At 29.5% G+C, this 18,130-nt stretch overlaps 1 protein-coding gene across 2 annotated transcripts in view; it reads left to right on the forward strand.

Moving 5' to 3' along the window:
- Positions 1–354: 354 nt before the first annotated feature.
- Positions 355–18,130, forward strand: part of acj6 (abnormal chemosensory protein 6) — a 34,980-nt gene continuing 17,204 nt past the window's right edge. The window contains exons 1-2 of one of the 2 annotated variants that reach the window (XM_015512941.2): positions 355–1,007; positions 17,213–17,272. In XM_015512941.2, the coding sequence (XP_015368427.1) occupies positions 858–1,007; positions 17,213–17,272 (210 nt within the window). In that variant the 5' untranslated portion in view covers positions 355–857. The remainder of the gene's footprint in view (positions 1,008–17,212; positions 17,273–18,130) is intronic. The other variant, XM_015512942.2, reaches the window with a different exon arrangement.

Here is an 18,130-nt window from a genome sequence, read left to right on the forward strand (position 1 = left end):
ATGCGAAACGACGGTCGTCGGAGTGCCACGGGAAGGGATGATCGGTGTCGGTGGAAAGGGGGGTGGTGGGGTAGTTAAGTTTAAAACACCCATCAGTGTGCATTATGCGCGGGCACGCCGAAATCATATTTACGTTTTGACCCCGGCTGTCGGCGAGGCGGCGGCGGTGTCTGGTGTGGCGGGTCGAGGCGTGCGCTCTGTCGGGTCGGGGCCAGGCGAGCGCGCGGCGTCATGGCGTCAACGACCGAGACGCAGCGGCGCACGCGCGCCCGCCCCGTGACGCGACGATCCAACCCACGGCGCGACGACGGCCGCCGACGGCGACACCGACTCCGACGACCACGGATGCCGCCGCCGCGGCCGACGCACACACACAGTGCCGCCGAACGCGCAGACCGTCGGGCGATACGAGCGATACAAACGGTCTGTTGTTGGGTTTTCACGCGAACTCGCACACACGCACACTCACGCCTACACTCGAACGTATTGCACACGTTCCACGTCGATCTTTCGTCACGTGGTCGGTGCGCTCAAACGACGACCCACATAATATATTATACAATATTCCCGCGATAATATAGTAAAGTTATAATCTCTGACAGTATTTTTTTAATACGTTGTCATTAAAATGTTACCGCTTATCCAGAAGTGCACGATAATGGGTTACGGATAACATTTATTATTGTACTGTAACGACACATTTCGATCAAAAAAGAAAACTGTTTGTATAGAAACGACGGTAAAAAATCACACGTGTTCTTGTCCCGACAGCGACCTGTACATATTATACAGGTCACCAATAACGTTTGTTATTGTAATAACGCGTCGTCGCGTACGACTGCATTGCCGCAAATGGTATGATGACCATGATGTATGGATCGGAAAAAATGATGGCCGGCAAACCGCCGTTGCCCATCACAGCCACCGGACCGTGTTTTCCCGGACGGTATTCGCCGACGTACCGGAATTCTGCGGACCCAATGCGCAGATGTATGGCCAACCCGTCAGTAAGTCAAAATCGTATTTTTCTTTTTAAGTTATTATTAAGACATTTAGACCGCAGGTTAACTTGGGCAACCCACACCCACAACAAAAGACTTGCCTTAAATAATCGCTCTCGACAACTACGTTATCTCCTCACATCACATCATGTTAACTTAAAAAACAAGCTACTATTATACAAACTCCTACTCAAACCAATCTGGACATACGGTATCCAACTCTGGGGTGCAGCCAAAAAGTCCAACTTAAACAAAATTCAAATCTTCCAATCTAAATGTCTCCGTCAAATAACTAAAGCTCCCTATTATATATCTAACGACACTCTACATAAAGATCTAGCTATTCCAACAGTTCAAAACGTCGCAAAAACCTTCTACAAACGCACACACTCCAAGTTCCACAGCCATCGTAATCCCCTGATTTCCGAACTATCTACCAACACTATTCCTGGTGACCCCAGAAGGCGTCTAAAACGTACCTGGTGTCGTGACCTACTAATCTAAAATTGTTTATACCTCTATCTCCCTTAATTTTGTAATCACACCCTCTCCTACTAGCAAACTAAAATCCTAGCCTAAAATCCTAACCTTAAGTGCCTCCAATGGGCGGTTTCTTATTTCCAGCCTCTCAAAAACCATATCACCTCCATCACATGCACTTATTGTAAAACAACATTTACAGATTGTGTATATTTAAATAAACGTTAAAAAAAAAAAAATAAAAAGTTATTATTAATAATGATATATCAATTCCATCGTTGCACGTGTTCCCAGCAGTTTGGGATTTATTCTTTTTCGACTTTTTCATGTATTGTTATATATTAATAAGTAGGTAGGTTAGGGACGTTAGGGTACCAATAATTATTGGTGTATAATAATCGTATTTATACTTATATATGTATAGTAAAAGATGTGCAAGAAGCATGCAAATAATATATGTGATGATGTATCGTATAATCATATACCTATTATTATGAAAAAATTGAGAATTATAATACGTATCACATTAAGTTAATGACATTTTACTATATCTAAGAAACAATTTTAACCGTTCAACATTTAAAGCTATGTTGTCTTATTAATAATAAAATAAATTATTATTATATTGAGACATTTTAATGAATGTATATACCTATACCTATAGTTTATTGAAAATTAGAACTATCTACTTAGGATTGTGATTTATGTTGTTTAAAAATACCTATGTTTATATGTTAATATGTCTATAAATATAGGTATATACTAAATAGTATATAGTATTATATTATATCTATTAACGTATAATCAAATAATGTACCTATTGCTTATTACTTTATTAATTAATATAAGTAATATATACTTACCTTCATTCATATTTATATCATTTTATGAAGATTGATCAATTTCAAATGTTAGAACTTATAAAAATGTTGTTACGACAAGAACTCAACAAAATAAAGAAAATTGGTCAATCAATATATGAAATACTGGTTACTTTTGCTAATAATATCGAACTACTCGTCATTACTTAAGTAATATTTTGTGTTAGACAAGAAATTTGTGATAACAGATTTAATTAGAATAATAAAAAACTATTAAACTAAACTATTAAGCTTTATCATAAAATATGAATATATATTTTTTAAATAATAATTACAAAAATCTATACAATTATCTACCTAATAAGGAAAGGAAAATAATTATTATTAGATCATCAATTTTTTAGAATAGAATAAAAATAACATTTCTCAATTAACTTAAAACTTTTACAAAATATCGCGTAAAAAAACTATGTATCAAATATGCGGGACATTAAAAATATGAAAATATCATTAGGTAAGTATTGCATCATCTCTTCATATGAGCTACCTAATTATAATTTATAGCGTTATAAATAAATAACTACCGTTTATTTATCTAAAAACTAATACTTTCAATCATTGTTTCTAGTGTAGCAATAGGAACTACCTATAGTTATAGTATATCTGTATATATGATAAATAATTCATTGTAATATAGTATACATAAACAGACTCATTTATATCGGAGTTTCCACTTTTATGTAAGATAGTAAATTATTAGATTTATTTGAAAAATAATTTGGACTTACTAACCATGAAAATGGGTAATAATTTATTAAAAAATATTTTCACAACTATACTAGCTCTTTTCATGTGAGATTTCTTAACCCATAGTAATAATTAAAAAAAAACACATTTATAAAATACAATTTATGATTGATATTCCACCAAGTTATAATTTCTCAATTGAACTATACGCTTAAATATATGGACAATTTTTTCTGTCTGAATAAGTAAAACTCTTCTTTGTGAAACCAACATAATAGTAGTACTAGTTTTTGTTTATGTAATGAGCTCATTACTCATATTAAATATTCAACATAAAGAAAATTTTTTGAAGTTATTAAAGTTAATATACGCTATTACTTATTCGGTACACTATATATATACATAGTATAATATTAAATTTATTGAATAAATTATTAGCTTCAATGATACTTGTTGAGTTATGTTAAGTTTTAAAGTATTAAGTATATGTACTGCCGAAATAAATATAGGTTATGAAACAGGTTAGTACAAAGTTAGAACAAGATATTAAATAGTTCAAAATAAGCATGTTTCTATTTTTTTGTTTACGATATTTATAAACTTATTTATTATGCTATAATGTTTTTAATAGGAAAAATAAAATAAAATTTTAGATTTATGATTAGGTTTTTACGCAGGTAAATAACATCCCCCCCTTCGAAAATTTAATTTGACTACAGATTTGTGTATCACAATAGATTGTTGTTTTTTTTTTTTAAATTAATATTTTTTTATGTATTAACGTACCTATACATATTATTTAACATATGTAACATTAATACATGCGCCGTACCTATATATATATATTATATAGGTATAGGTACCAACTTATAATATAAAATTAACATTCAGTATAAGTGTATAACCTAGCACGTAAACAACTATATAAATAACTTCATTTAATGACGTAGTCGAGTAGAAGTTGAAAGTCAAAGAAAAAATATAATATATATATAATAATCTTGTAAATATTTTTATTATTTAAAAAACATTAATTTATCATAAAAGACTCAAACTTAATTAAAATATAAGTCTATTTTTCATTATATTTTTTCTACATTTACATACATTTGCGTACCATCAACAGTATTTCCTTTGAAATTTATTTTTACGATATTATCACTTTAATTTGTTTCTAGTTCGTTTAGCTTGTTCGTCATATTCATGATTTCTTGTTGGAATATGGCAATCTCTTGAATTAGGGTGTCATACTCTTCTTCTAACTGTGTTAACTCTACCTTTTCTGGGATAACTTCTGTCATATTCGTACGTATAAATCTATATTTTTAAATGGCATTATAATATATCAAGAATTTTAATTTGTAAAATTCTCTTTTTAACTAAATATATAATAATTGTTAATAACTGTAGATGATGAAAAATCAATATTTTATTGTCTATGGTGTATGGAAAAATTAATAACTTCATAATATACGGTGAATGACGTTTGTATGTGAGCAAAAATCAAAATATATATATTAAAAAGTTAAAATTCATATTACATATTATTACACCTATATTATATCGCTGTAGTAAAATACACTGAGCAAAAAGTAGATAAATTGGGGAATACTTTTGCTTTTAACAAATCATAGAAAACTATAGTGATGTATATTATTATTAAGAAGTATTACAATATTAAAACCAATACCTAGGTGTACCAGGGTTGATCAAAAAATCATCAATATATTATGTTTTTTTTTTTTTTTTACAATTTCAACTGGAAAAAAAACTTTATTGAAGTTAAATTCTCAAAAGTACTGCTTGAACATATTAATATTTTTAAAACTGGAAGATGCGATGACCTGACAAACTGTATCATATAGTATTACCTAAGATTACATTAAATAGTTCCCTTGCTGTGTTACAATTATAAGTAAAGATCGTCTATAAATTGCTTTTAAATGCGGAAGGTTAAAATTATATACTATGTCATTAATAAAGTATTACAATTTTATAGATAGTACCTTTATGTATTTTATTGTTTATAAAGATAAACATTATTTAACAAATTTAAATCTTAACTAAAAAATATCAACACAACTATAATATAAAATATTTTTTAAACATTACATATTGCCTCATTGTTTAAATAACTCCCAAGTTTTAGGAGTATTTACGATTTAACCGGCAAAACTTTACGTAATTCCAAAAGTATAACAATTAACAAATAGTAAATTATTTCCGATGATCAGTTGTCGTATTTGGAGTTTAAATTATTGTAGGATAAAATTTAAATAGAATTTATAAAAATGTATACATTTACTAATTGGAAGCACAGCAGATTATATGTACATTCAGTTTTTATGTGACACAAATTGATTACAATAATAACTAATTTAACTGACAATGATGTAAAGTAATTTAGAAACTATTAACTATAGTATAGTTTCAACAATTGAATACATTGCTACTATACATATATTTTTATTATTTATCATTAATAATAACGTAGAATCTATAAATCATAATAATTTTAATTTTTAATAAAATTATATTAAACAACATAATATTGATATTATAAAAAATGTATGTTTAATAAACATTACGTATTTAATGAGGAAATGTGTTATAAATACTCGAGAGGATTAACTGGTTTTTCATCCATTTCATACAATAGCTTTAAAACATTAGTTAGTTTATCAATAACACCAGTTTTTTCTAAATAATTTGTATATTCTTCAGTCATCTGTTTAATTGGGTGGCAGGATGTTTGTATTTCAGACTAAGAAAAAAAATGTATTGATCATGTTCAATATGTTATAGGTACCTACATAGTTTAATGAGTAGATATATCTAATTAAATATTATAATGACCTCATTATATATAGAGAGATATTTCAAACTTTTAAAGTATAAAATCTTTATTATTATTATTATTATTATTAGGTATAACGTTAAAAATTTACAAAATACAATATTATGCAAATTCTCAAAAGTACAAAGTCATAAATAACAACAAATCCAGAACTTTTTAAAGCTTCTTTAAGCAATTTAACAATAATAATAGTTATCTATATTTTTTTAAATACGAGTATGATCGATATAATACATTATTTTATTAATTTGTTTCTACGTTTAAATAACAGATTTATTATATTTCATGGATAGATACATGTATATTTAAGTTCATTAAAAAAAAATCTTAAATGTGTCAACAAAGCATCATAAGTTTGGGAAAATGTATATAATATAGGGTTAACAAAGCTTTAGGTTATTCTGTGATCTTGATCTTTTTTTAGTAATCAAATTTATTACATTGACCACCTACCCCTAGCTTAATAGATGTATTACATAACTAATTTAATGTAATTTATTATAATTTATAACATAGTTAATTGCAGTACATACTTGCAAGTCAATAAATTTATGTTCAGCCATAATAAAAACAAAAATGTATTGTTGATCTCAAATAGTCTAGCTGGAGTGTTTAAAATATTTGTATGTATTATTATTATCAATAAGATTCACATAAAACGTACCATTGAATGCCGAATGTTTACGATGTTAAACGTATTATATTATAAAGTTTATTATGATGATTCCCATGGTTATTGCTTTTAATAAAATCAAACCAGAAAATATAAGGCATTTACAAAATCATAAATATGTTTAACAGGAATAATATCAAATGTTATATGACTTTTATGAGAGTGAAGATAAGTTAAACGAGTGTTTCGGTTCGGCACGATATAGGAGAGTATAAAATATATACATGAAAAGTTTGTATTTATTTGTGAACTTTCGTTCGTATATTCGTTTATCGATTTCGACCCTACTTGTATAAGCCAACACATACATCAACAATATACCTACCATGTTACATATGTTCTTCAATATATCTATATTATTATAATGTTCAAAGTTTTACGTTCGTTATAGGTAATATCAAATAACTATGTATGTTTACCTAAATATACCTATATTCATATAATATGAATTTAAAGTTCAAATATATTTAATAATTTTTTCTGAACTAAATATAATGTTAAAATATATTATATAGTAATAATATATTTAACATGGTAACGAATAAAAGTAGTAAAAAAATCTAAATTTATTCCAAAAATATCATTTTTTTATTGACTTAAAATAATTATATAGAATAAAAACGATAGTAAAATTAGATTATTTTAATATTTTCAACCAAAGTTATTGAAGAAATAAGAGAAATCATGTTTTTCGATTTATCTGAGCTTAACGTTTCAATATTTAATATTACTAGCTAGCCAGGTAATATTACAGCCTTGCTACTTATCTTTAATATTTTTTGAATAATCAGGCATACAAATATGAATAAATTAATATAGCTATCCAAGTATACTTAGGTATGGAAAAAGGATAGTAAAGTAATAATTTGTAAAAGCCAAAATTAAAAATGTTATTGGTTGGTAATAAACACAGTGGTGTTTATGAACTGCACTATATACCTATATAAAATCCAAATGCCGATAAGCAAGGGTACGATTTCGGATTTATGAGTACTATTTCAGATTTATCACTTGTAAATATATAATTAACTATAGAAGTGATAGTCATAATCAAAAATAAATTAATTTAATTATATTACAGCTGTGTTTTTTCGCTTTCTAAAAGTTTCATTGAAAACGTACTTTTTTTATGAAAACAATTATTTTCTTGTTCTAACAATTGGCTTATTTTTCAAACCAAAATTGGTTTGTTATTGTTTTTATAGAAACGGACATTATAAAGTACAAAAATAAGCAATAACATAGCTACAAAGTATAATTACGTTATAATAGATACGTGGAATATTATGTCGAATCCACATAATATTTGAATAATAAATAGTATCTTAAAATTCAAGTTCCAGTCAACACGAATGTATCGATTGACAGACAATTATCCATAATTTATTTACTGTATTATACATTTAACATTGTTTTCCACAGTATAGACATACATTCTTAAAATATATATATATATATATATATATAAAATAATACATCTAAATTCTATATACCTACACCGTTTACACATCTATTCTAAAGTATAGTATAGTCATATAATTCGTCATATATTATAGTATTATACTCGCGTGGTATTTCAGTTTATTCCTTTTTAAATTCCAGCTATATGTATCCCATATACGCGCGGTGGCATTAAAAATTTTTTAACAGCACCTAAATATGTTGTGTAAGTACATAACTTAAACTTTATAATGATAACAGATATATCTTTTCATCGCGCAATTGTTGCAAGTTTAATAAACTGATGACTAAAAAGTAAAAAGTATTAAGTAATAACTATTAATAACTAATAATAATTAATGGTATTTATAATATATTATCCGGCAGCGATACGAACGAAAATATTAAATATTACCATTAACATATAAATATAAAAAATAATTAAAATAATTTCTACAACGTAAAAAAATATCTAGATAAATTACAGAAGATGATTGGAGTTTTCATCTAGGATATTAAAATACATAATAATTGTCAGTTAGATATTTATCTAGATAAGATTCTAGATAATCAATATATTTATTTAGATAAGCCTCATAACTATTCTAATTTAATTTTTAGAATACCTACTTAAATTTGCAGCATTGGATGTAGGTATATTTTGCATATACGATCATGATTTAAGATATTGCAGTAGTATATCTCAAATCATGAGCACAGTTTCACCAGCGTGGCAGTTTTTAGTTTATATACGAATATACATGGTACCTGCATGCCTTATATATTATAAACATATACAAAAATGAAACACGCGTGACTGTAATAAAGACAAAAGACAACGATGCATAGCCCTGCTGCAGAGATGCTAATATTATAATATGAGCTGTAATATTTATACATTGACGGACGCAAGTTTGACAGCTGCAGTGATGTAGGTACCTCTTATATAAATATATGTATATATAATATATTATTCGTACACACACCATTCGTGCTCCATCTATGCGCTTATATTTGCTATTTGGTAAAAAAATATAATTTTTATAAATTGAATAATATTGTCTATATAAACCCATAAAAACATTAAGCAACGTTAAAGGTATGTTTGTACAATTAATCAAATTAATGTGGTAGGTACACAGAGAGAAGTGTGTATATAAACTCTGTATCAATTAGCAAACTATGATAGCCTGTAGGTATATATAATATAATGGTTTAATACGCAATTGTATATAGGTACACTTGTTTATGGCGTGTACCTATATATTATACCTATACGGAAGTATGTAATTCTTAGGGATGTGAAGATAAGTATTATTAATATATACCTACGTATTCGTCATTCATATATATATAAACTTATACCTTCTGAATAAACCCTTTTACGTAACATACTAATTATTTGAAAATAAACAAAATTTTAGAAACGTTTTTCAAAATATATTTTTAAGCAATTTTAAGACGTTATAATATAAAATATTTTACTATTTTTATCGTTACAATTTTTAAGTATTAAGTATTTTGTATGACAGTATATAGATACAATTTTAATTTAATATTCCGAAGCAGAATATGAATATTTCAATCTATAAAAATCAACGTCGGACAAGTAGTTTATTATATAGTTATAGCCAATTATAGATATTTAAATAGCTTGAGATTAGCTGCAGATTAGTGAACCAACATTTTGTGAAGTTCCACTCCGCTCATCCATATATATATATATATACTTATAAATCATTAACTAATCGGCCTCAATTCGATTTGTATACTTTGAAGTGCTCAAAAAAAAAAAAAAATTGCTGCTTTGAAATAAGAAATTAAAAATATACATATAGTATGTTGTCATAAAAAAAAGTAAACAAAATAAATATATAAATACATGATTAAGATAAGAAATAAAAAAAATATTACATTTATTTATTTTTTAGAAAATTAGGTATTGTTTTTTTTTTTTTACCATTTATATGAGATACCTAGTGTACCTACTAGAAATATTTTCCAAAAACGTTTAATTTAAATAGTTGGTGAAACAATAATTTGAGTGTCGTATACTATACGTTAAATGGATTACTTGCGGTAATATAATAATATTATGTCCGTAGATTGCGTATAACACTGTAGTGCGCGCGGGACGCCGGGACTGTGTAAGGGGCACTTACGTTAAACCGCCGGTTGCGTACGCAACGATCAATTTGCGGCGTCCCGATAAAAACGTCGCGTCGCCGTATTCGGCAAAACGATGAGTCTCCGCGCCGGACGGCGTCTGGACGGACGGCGGTCGGACGGGCGGGCAGCAAATGGCGCCCGAGATCGATGACGGAGAATCGGTCCTACGCGCGCCGCTCGTCAATTGGTCCATCGGCGCTCCACCCCCACCCGCCCGGATAACCACCGCCGACGCTGTGCGTATTATTATTAATATTATACAGTTTTCGGCGTAACGGCGCGCCTCGCTTCTATACCGGTGGCATTTCACGCGCGCGCGCACGCGCCCTCCCCTCACAACTACCCCGACCGAGGGTATACGCGAACATCGCTATATATAACGCGCCCGCGAATTGGTTTCCGTGACCGGAATGCAAGACACTATCGGTCGGCCGCTTTTAATGTATACGCGGCGGCCGCGACGACGTCCGAAGACGATGACGGCGGTAAACGAGGACGGCCAAGGCTGAGATGTATATATTACATACATATTATTAGATACTCACTCTATAGTATACCTTATATATATATATATATATATATAACACAAGCGTGCCTGCAGAGTGTGGTAGCACGGTTTAGTCGGTGGTGAGTGTATTTGGGGAGGTACATATTTTAGACGTTTCGATGCGGAATTTATGCGGACGATACGCGCCGCTTATCCACGTACACATATAAACGGTTTTTGGTATTCCGCACGTGTGCTCCAGAGTTGGGTTTCCAATTTATTAAACGAGATAAACGTACGCGGTGGTGGGTATACTTATATACAATATATAAACTTGTATTTTATACAACCCTCACATCACGCATATGTATATTTAACACGCAAATATATATAGATGTGTATGTATATATATATATATACACCATGACTCTATATTATATAGTGTATTTGCTACGGTCCGGCGAAAGTGTTCCGTGATAGTCGGTACGGTCGGCGATTTTTTTTTCTTCCAGTTCAACGTGTAAACCTTGTTTCTTATATCGGCTGCCAGTGATGTTATTATGCGAGCCCGTCCGATCTTAGGGTGACCGTAACATTATTACAGCATCTATTTATTATATAAAATCTATACATATTACACGTATATATATAGGAAGTCACACGTACGTCGCGCTCACCAATATACAGGTATATTCGTATATATATATAGATGAGGAAGGTGTCCAATTTATACTACTGCAATTTATATGCAGCTCATAATATAATATACACGCCGCACACCTATATATATATATAGAATAATAATAATAAAGAATACGTATATACCTACTTGTATGGTACACACTATTATTATATTAGATAGGTATAAGAGGATATACACTGGCTTCACATAGTCTATATATGTATCTAGAAAAGGTTTATATTTAATAATATTATTATACATTTAGATAAGACTCGCGCACACATAATAAGTAAAAGATGACGCGCGTGAATCACTGTTGCAGCCAGCCAAACTCAATCGTACTAAGTGACCACCACACGTACCTATATACAAATAAATATTATAAAATATTATAAAAAATTATTATATATTATATTGTATAATATGTGTGCATTTACCTATACCCATATAAAAACTGCACTGCGCGAGAAATTTGATTTGTATAGGAACTAATGTTTATATATACCAACTTATATTATATCTACAATTTATCGATTTATAGTCCATGTATATTGTATGTTATATTGTTATGTATACAAGACTATATTATACCTATTACAACACTGCAGTATAGTCATAATAATATTAGCCACAGCTGGAAATGGGAAAAATTTAGAAGGTGAATGACAAAAATGTGCGCACCTGAACTCTGAATATTTTAATGTCTTATTGATTACGGGTGTAAAAACGAGTATAAGCTAAAATATTTTTTAAACAACATTGTAGCATCGCCCCCTATCATCATGCACCTCTCATTCAAACAATTTTTATATATAAGTACCTAATATTATACTCAAATGGCGTATTTATGATGGGGGTTAGGGTTATTTTCAACCTCCTCCCCTAAAATATTACCATAATAATACTTTATTTATATTCTTAAACTTAAAATACACACAGTTTTAAGAAAAAAATAATTCTAAAATATAAATGATAAAATGTTTTTAAACAATATGCAATATATGTCGTAAAAATTAAAAATTGTAATACATATGAGTATGAAAGTATACTTATATAAGTAAGTTCATCAAATAGTTTATTATAGAATCTTTTATTTTTGACAGTATATACCAGCTAATAGTACGAACTTTTAATATATTTAGAACAATGTCATCCTATATATACATATATGTATATACGCGATTACGCCTACCTACATGGATGATTTTATTTTGGTATTGCATATAATCAGCAGAATATATTTTATAATCGCAATAATCATATCATTAATTTATTAAACATTGAATTTTATGCAGACTTGTAAAATTATTCATTTTAACATTTTTACATCCACCTTCCATATGAAAATGGAAAAATACGCATTTGACTTAAAACTATAAGGTAGATTTTTACGTGGATATATCAAAAGGTACAGGTTAGAAAAATATGGTTATACATATAAATATACATTGTTTAACTAATAATCAATGCGTTTAACTGACAGAATATTCATTCTTCACATTAATTCTGATTTTACTCCAATCCGCGTCACTGACGTGCGCTTGCGGCTAACGCAGCCTGCAGGTGTCTCATTACGCAATCCACACGGCTATAAAATTAATCAAATTTTATCACCCGTATAACATCGCTGTTTTTATTTTCGTTTTCTCCTCTCAAGACTTTCCAACAAAAATGAATCGGGACCGTGACACACGTCAGTCGCTGTATGTCATCTGTCGACGGCGGCTGCAGATGAGCCATATCTGCGCGTGTATATAAATAATAATCTTGTGTACAGGCGACAAGAGTATATATATAAACTGTAAAGTGCCACGGAATAATAAATAAAAAGTCGTAAGAAATAAACGGACCCGGTAAGGCCAATAACGTCAAATTACCGCTGGTGTTTCCTCTCCCAGAAACCACGGCGCTACCTCACTTCGCCGCTAAAGAGTGATTGATGTCGTTGGCGGTGGCGCTTAAATAATTTATTAATCGCCCCCGTCGTATCTTTCTCTTTCGGCTGTACTGCTACGATGGAATCCGCGTCATCCGACTCCCCTTGCAAAAGCTTTGCCATATTATATACACACATATATATATACCCCGAACCACCCGCCATACATAAATACCGTCTACCCGTCCGCGGAATAAATCTCCATTTAACTACCTAACAAACGTCTGTGAGAGCAATGCTATTATAGCGTCCAATTATGCGCAATTATTTGACCGTACCAAATCCGCGCGTATTCCTCCTGCAGCAGCAGCCTGCTGCAGCTGGTGTGATAAACCCCACAAACACCATTTTACGGCCCACGAATGAATAAAAAATTCTACCACCTTTTACTTAGTTTCATATAACGAATATCGTGGTTCTACAAAAACCATAAACGATTTAATTAGGACTTTATTTTGTACTACGAACCACACATGGTCGTGTTAATATTGTTTTGGAAACACATTTATAGGATTTAACCACACTATATTTTCACTGCTGTCCATAGTATAATAATAATAATAATAATAATAATATATTAATATACATATTATAGTATTCGCACGTAGAAAAAATTAATATGTTTTTCACAATGTATGTGATAATTATATTTAGTCATATTGCAGAGTATATAAGACATTTTGAAATACCCGATCAATAATTATTACTATGGTTATTATTATGATTTCAAATGTTTGCTTAAAAACATTGTTTAATATATTTAGTAGGTCAACGTGAATTTTATTATATAATTTACTATTCTTAAAATATATTTTTATTAGTTTGTTAGGTTAGGCTGTTACTGCTCTACAAACATAAGAATAGTATTATTATTTACCTATATAATACACAAACACAGTTATGATTTTACTGCCTAGTGGAAAATAACAAAACAAACATTTAATACCCAGAAAAAAAAATATTTAAGTCAGAATAGTTGTCATTATTCGGATGTGATAAAATAACAATTTATATTATATTGATAAATATATTGTATCTACGACTCTATGTTATCAGTATTATCTTTTTTTTAAACCTCTATGTCCCGGCGATAAAGGCATCTATTATTTTAACTGTATGTGTTGACTGATACATAGGTTGCGGTCATTAATTTATTATTGATCGGTTTTCTATACCTGTAACCTGCTGCCACGATACTGAAATAACCCTCGTCATATTATTGACAAGCTCTGTAGTTCAGTGTTTATTACACAAAGTTTATGGTAATAGTATGTATAAAAATATTTAAATTTAACTTATTTCTATTTAGAGTTTTTAAATTTTAAGTTAAAATAATCATTCAAACTTTTTTTTACATTTTTTACGTTGAATTATATTTTATGTTTGTGATAATAATCAGTATACAGTATACGCCCCTAAATTATAGAATATATTTAATGAAATGTTTTCAAATGTTTGTAAATAATATATTATAAATATTAAAAATGTACTTGCATACAATTTATTACTTAAGCATAGACATTAAAATATCCAACAATTATCTAGTTTTTATTTAAAATTTAATAAATTTGAATTCAGTTAAACGAAAATTATTGCATTCTCAATGGAATGATAAAAGATTTATTTGTCATGACTTTTTAGTTTTGAGTATCATAAATTTAAAACTTGATAATTATAATAAAAGTACCATAGGTGTGTAATAGCAGTACATATTTTCTAACGCTTATTTCAGAAAACATAAAATTATAGTGTACGATATAAATATAAATATGCATTTCAATTACGAGATTGAATCAAATATAGACTTTATAATATCATGCAGACATTTAAAACCCAAAATCTATTTATTTTTTTTTAATTTCTAAAATCATTACAGTACTTATATAATATATAATTATTGTACATCAAATGTAATAATAATAACAATGTATCTTACTACTTTAAGTTATGTATAATATTTAAGACTAATTATCATTTATTTCACACCATCATATGATATATGAATCTTTTGAGTCATCTAAAATTGGTCCAATGGAAATTAAACGTTATGATAATATGCGCGTGCCTGAACATATATTTTGTAATTGAGAAATTGATGATAATAATATTATGATGGAAAACTAAAAAATCTGATGCAGGTGCGTTTGATATTACACACACAAACATATTATACGTATCTACTATAATCCTCGCAGTTAAATTAATTACTTAGGATTTTAATTTTGAACATTTCCTCCTCCCCGTGTATATACGTTTATATTATTATATTATAAGTGGACACGAAAGTTTTTTTCATTTTTATTTTACCTCAGCAAAGTACCTAACAACAATGCGCAACTGCTGTGTCAAAACAGTGCAGCGCGCGTATTATATACATGTATAATAATATTATGTAGTATATTACGGCCGGCGGGTTGTGGTAATTATTTTGCGTATACGACCGTCTGTCAAGTACTAACTGAATTTTGAAACGAAGTCTCCCTCGTCCCCGGCCCCGTACGTGTTACGAGTACGCGCGTAATGCAACACACGTGCGAGTGATTATCACATCACCGAAGCTTGGACGTTCCGAGTGGGAAAATGACACGTGACGCAAATCCAGCCACCGCCACCATAGTATATATATGTTATATGTGTGTGTATAATATAGGAACTACCATTAAAGCGGAAACCCCTTTTCGTGTCACTTTACGTTTGATTTATGCACAATTTAGCCGAGTACGATATATATATTCTACCTATATATTATAAATATATAGTTGTGAAACTTCTGTGGCGATGTGTGTGTTATAAACGTATATAATAAAAATTAAATATATATAATACTGTTGTACGGTGCATAATCCGCGTATTTGGCTTCTTTTCATATACCGTCCAAATATAATATTATTATGCATGGTGTACCTACTTCTATAGTTTTATTTTTTTTAAACTCTGCCAGTGTGACATTTTACCGATAGGGATACGATGGTATCGAAATACACCACTTGATAAAATAAAAAAAATAACAATAAACTTGTGGTTGTTTCGAGTTTAAAAACGTAAATATTTTATCTTCATTCATGCGTACACTGATTGTATTTATGAACACTCGCACTTCCAAATATTTTTATTTTTATATACTCACCTCAATAAATATTAAAGATTTTTACAAACGCATCATTTCTACGATAAATAGAGTAAACAGTAATATGATACAGATATATTATGTCAATGTTTACCTACATATACGTGGCATTCAATGACATGCAGCGATAAGTATATAATATACATAATTTTTTTTTATTATTATTGGTTTCAAAATCTATGCTGATCATTAGCCTGAAAATATAATATAATTATATACACAATATTCGAGTACCTACCTTACCTAGATTAAATAGATAATTTTTTTCAATTCCATATGAAAATATCTATTAAGTTATTGATTTCTGTGTCATAATAGCTTTTTGTGATTTGTATAGCATATGATATTGTATAGAATTGTTGCAAAATTGGTTTACTTTAACATACAAATGACTATTGTATAGGTACTTATATTGATGTTAACTATTTAATGATGATGAACTACAATGTGAATGTCTTTATGTCTTTATACCACTATAAATTGTGAAGTTAATTGTTTGAAATAATAACAAAATATACTTGAAAAATTAATAATTCTAAAACAAAACACGATGAAACATAAATGACCATAAGTATTTAAAATATCTCATTTCGCATTTGTTAGGTTGCGTTTATAAGTTCCGTATAATAATATGTAGAATAATTTGTTTATGTACCTGCTATAAAATATATTACAGTATTAAAAAAAAATATGTACATTTATTTATAAAAGACTTTAAGGTTTTATAAATACATTTTTATCAATCTCATCCAAGTATTTCTACAAATCTAACCATAGTTTTCGTATTTTCAGAGCCGGATCCTAGAGGATGCGTCCTCATTCATGTGCAACACCTGGTCTCCACGACACAATGTACGTTTTCTTTATAACAGCTTTATGTACTATATTATCTTAATTTCATAGAAATTATTCATTAAACCGCTTCGATAAACGTACTAAATATTAAATATGTAGACTGTTTAGATAATATCATGTTTAGCCTTTAGCGTTTGCCTCTATCATATAACTGCTTACAGGTAGCTAGACGTTGAAAGGTATACACAATAAGAAATATATGGGTACCTTTAAACGAATCTAAGAATCAATTTCTCAATACAATAAATTTAGATTGTATTTTGTAATTACAGTTTTATTTCTATTAACTTACCTACATCAGTTTGTCAAGAATCGTTAGATGAGTTTTATTCTTTCTGTTGTCAAGAAAGGCGAGTTTTATTATAATCGACTTAGCACTTGTTGAAAAAGTTTTTTCCTTATTTTTGTTAAAAGCGGTCCTAAACGTTGCAGACAGTATCGTATTAAAGTGAACATTAATAAGAAACGTATTTTTTCTTTCTTCACTCAGTTGAGGGTGTCTTTTTTTATTTTTGTTTTTTTGTTTTTTTTTTTTTTAAATTCTCTCATTCTTGCTGCAAAGACGAAACAATTTAGCCAACACATTAAAAAAAAAGTCCCTAGAGTGAGAACAAAACTCCCGAGAATAAAAATGAGGGAGGATGAAGACTATAAACTAAAAATCATCAACGAAATGCAAGGCTTTTTGGTTTTCGTCGTTGCAAAGTGGCTTCAGGAACAGGAATTAAAAGGACTTTATTCGGTGGACCGAGCGACGGCCGGGGTAGAGAACACACAAGCGGCCTTAAAACCGTCCCGTTCGTGGCTCCAGTAAATAATAAATGAGTCCCCGGTTGTATCCACCCCCTCTATTCT

Source organism: Diuraphis noxia, unplaced genomic scaffold (assembly GCF_037042655.1).
Source record: "Diuraphis noxia isolate RWA-SAM2 unplaced genomic scaffold, SU_Dnox_SAM2 contig0003, whole genome shotgun sequence".
Classification (NCBI taxonomy): domain Eukaryota; kingdom Metazoa; phylum Arthropoda; class Insecta; order Hemiptera; family Aphididae; genus Diuraphis; species Diuraphis noxia.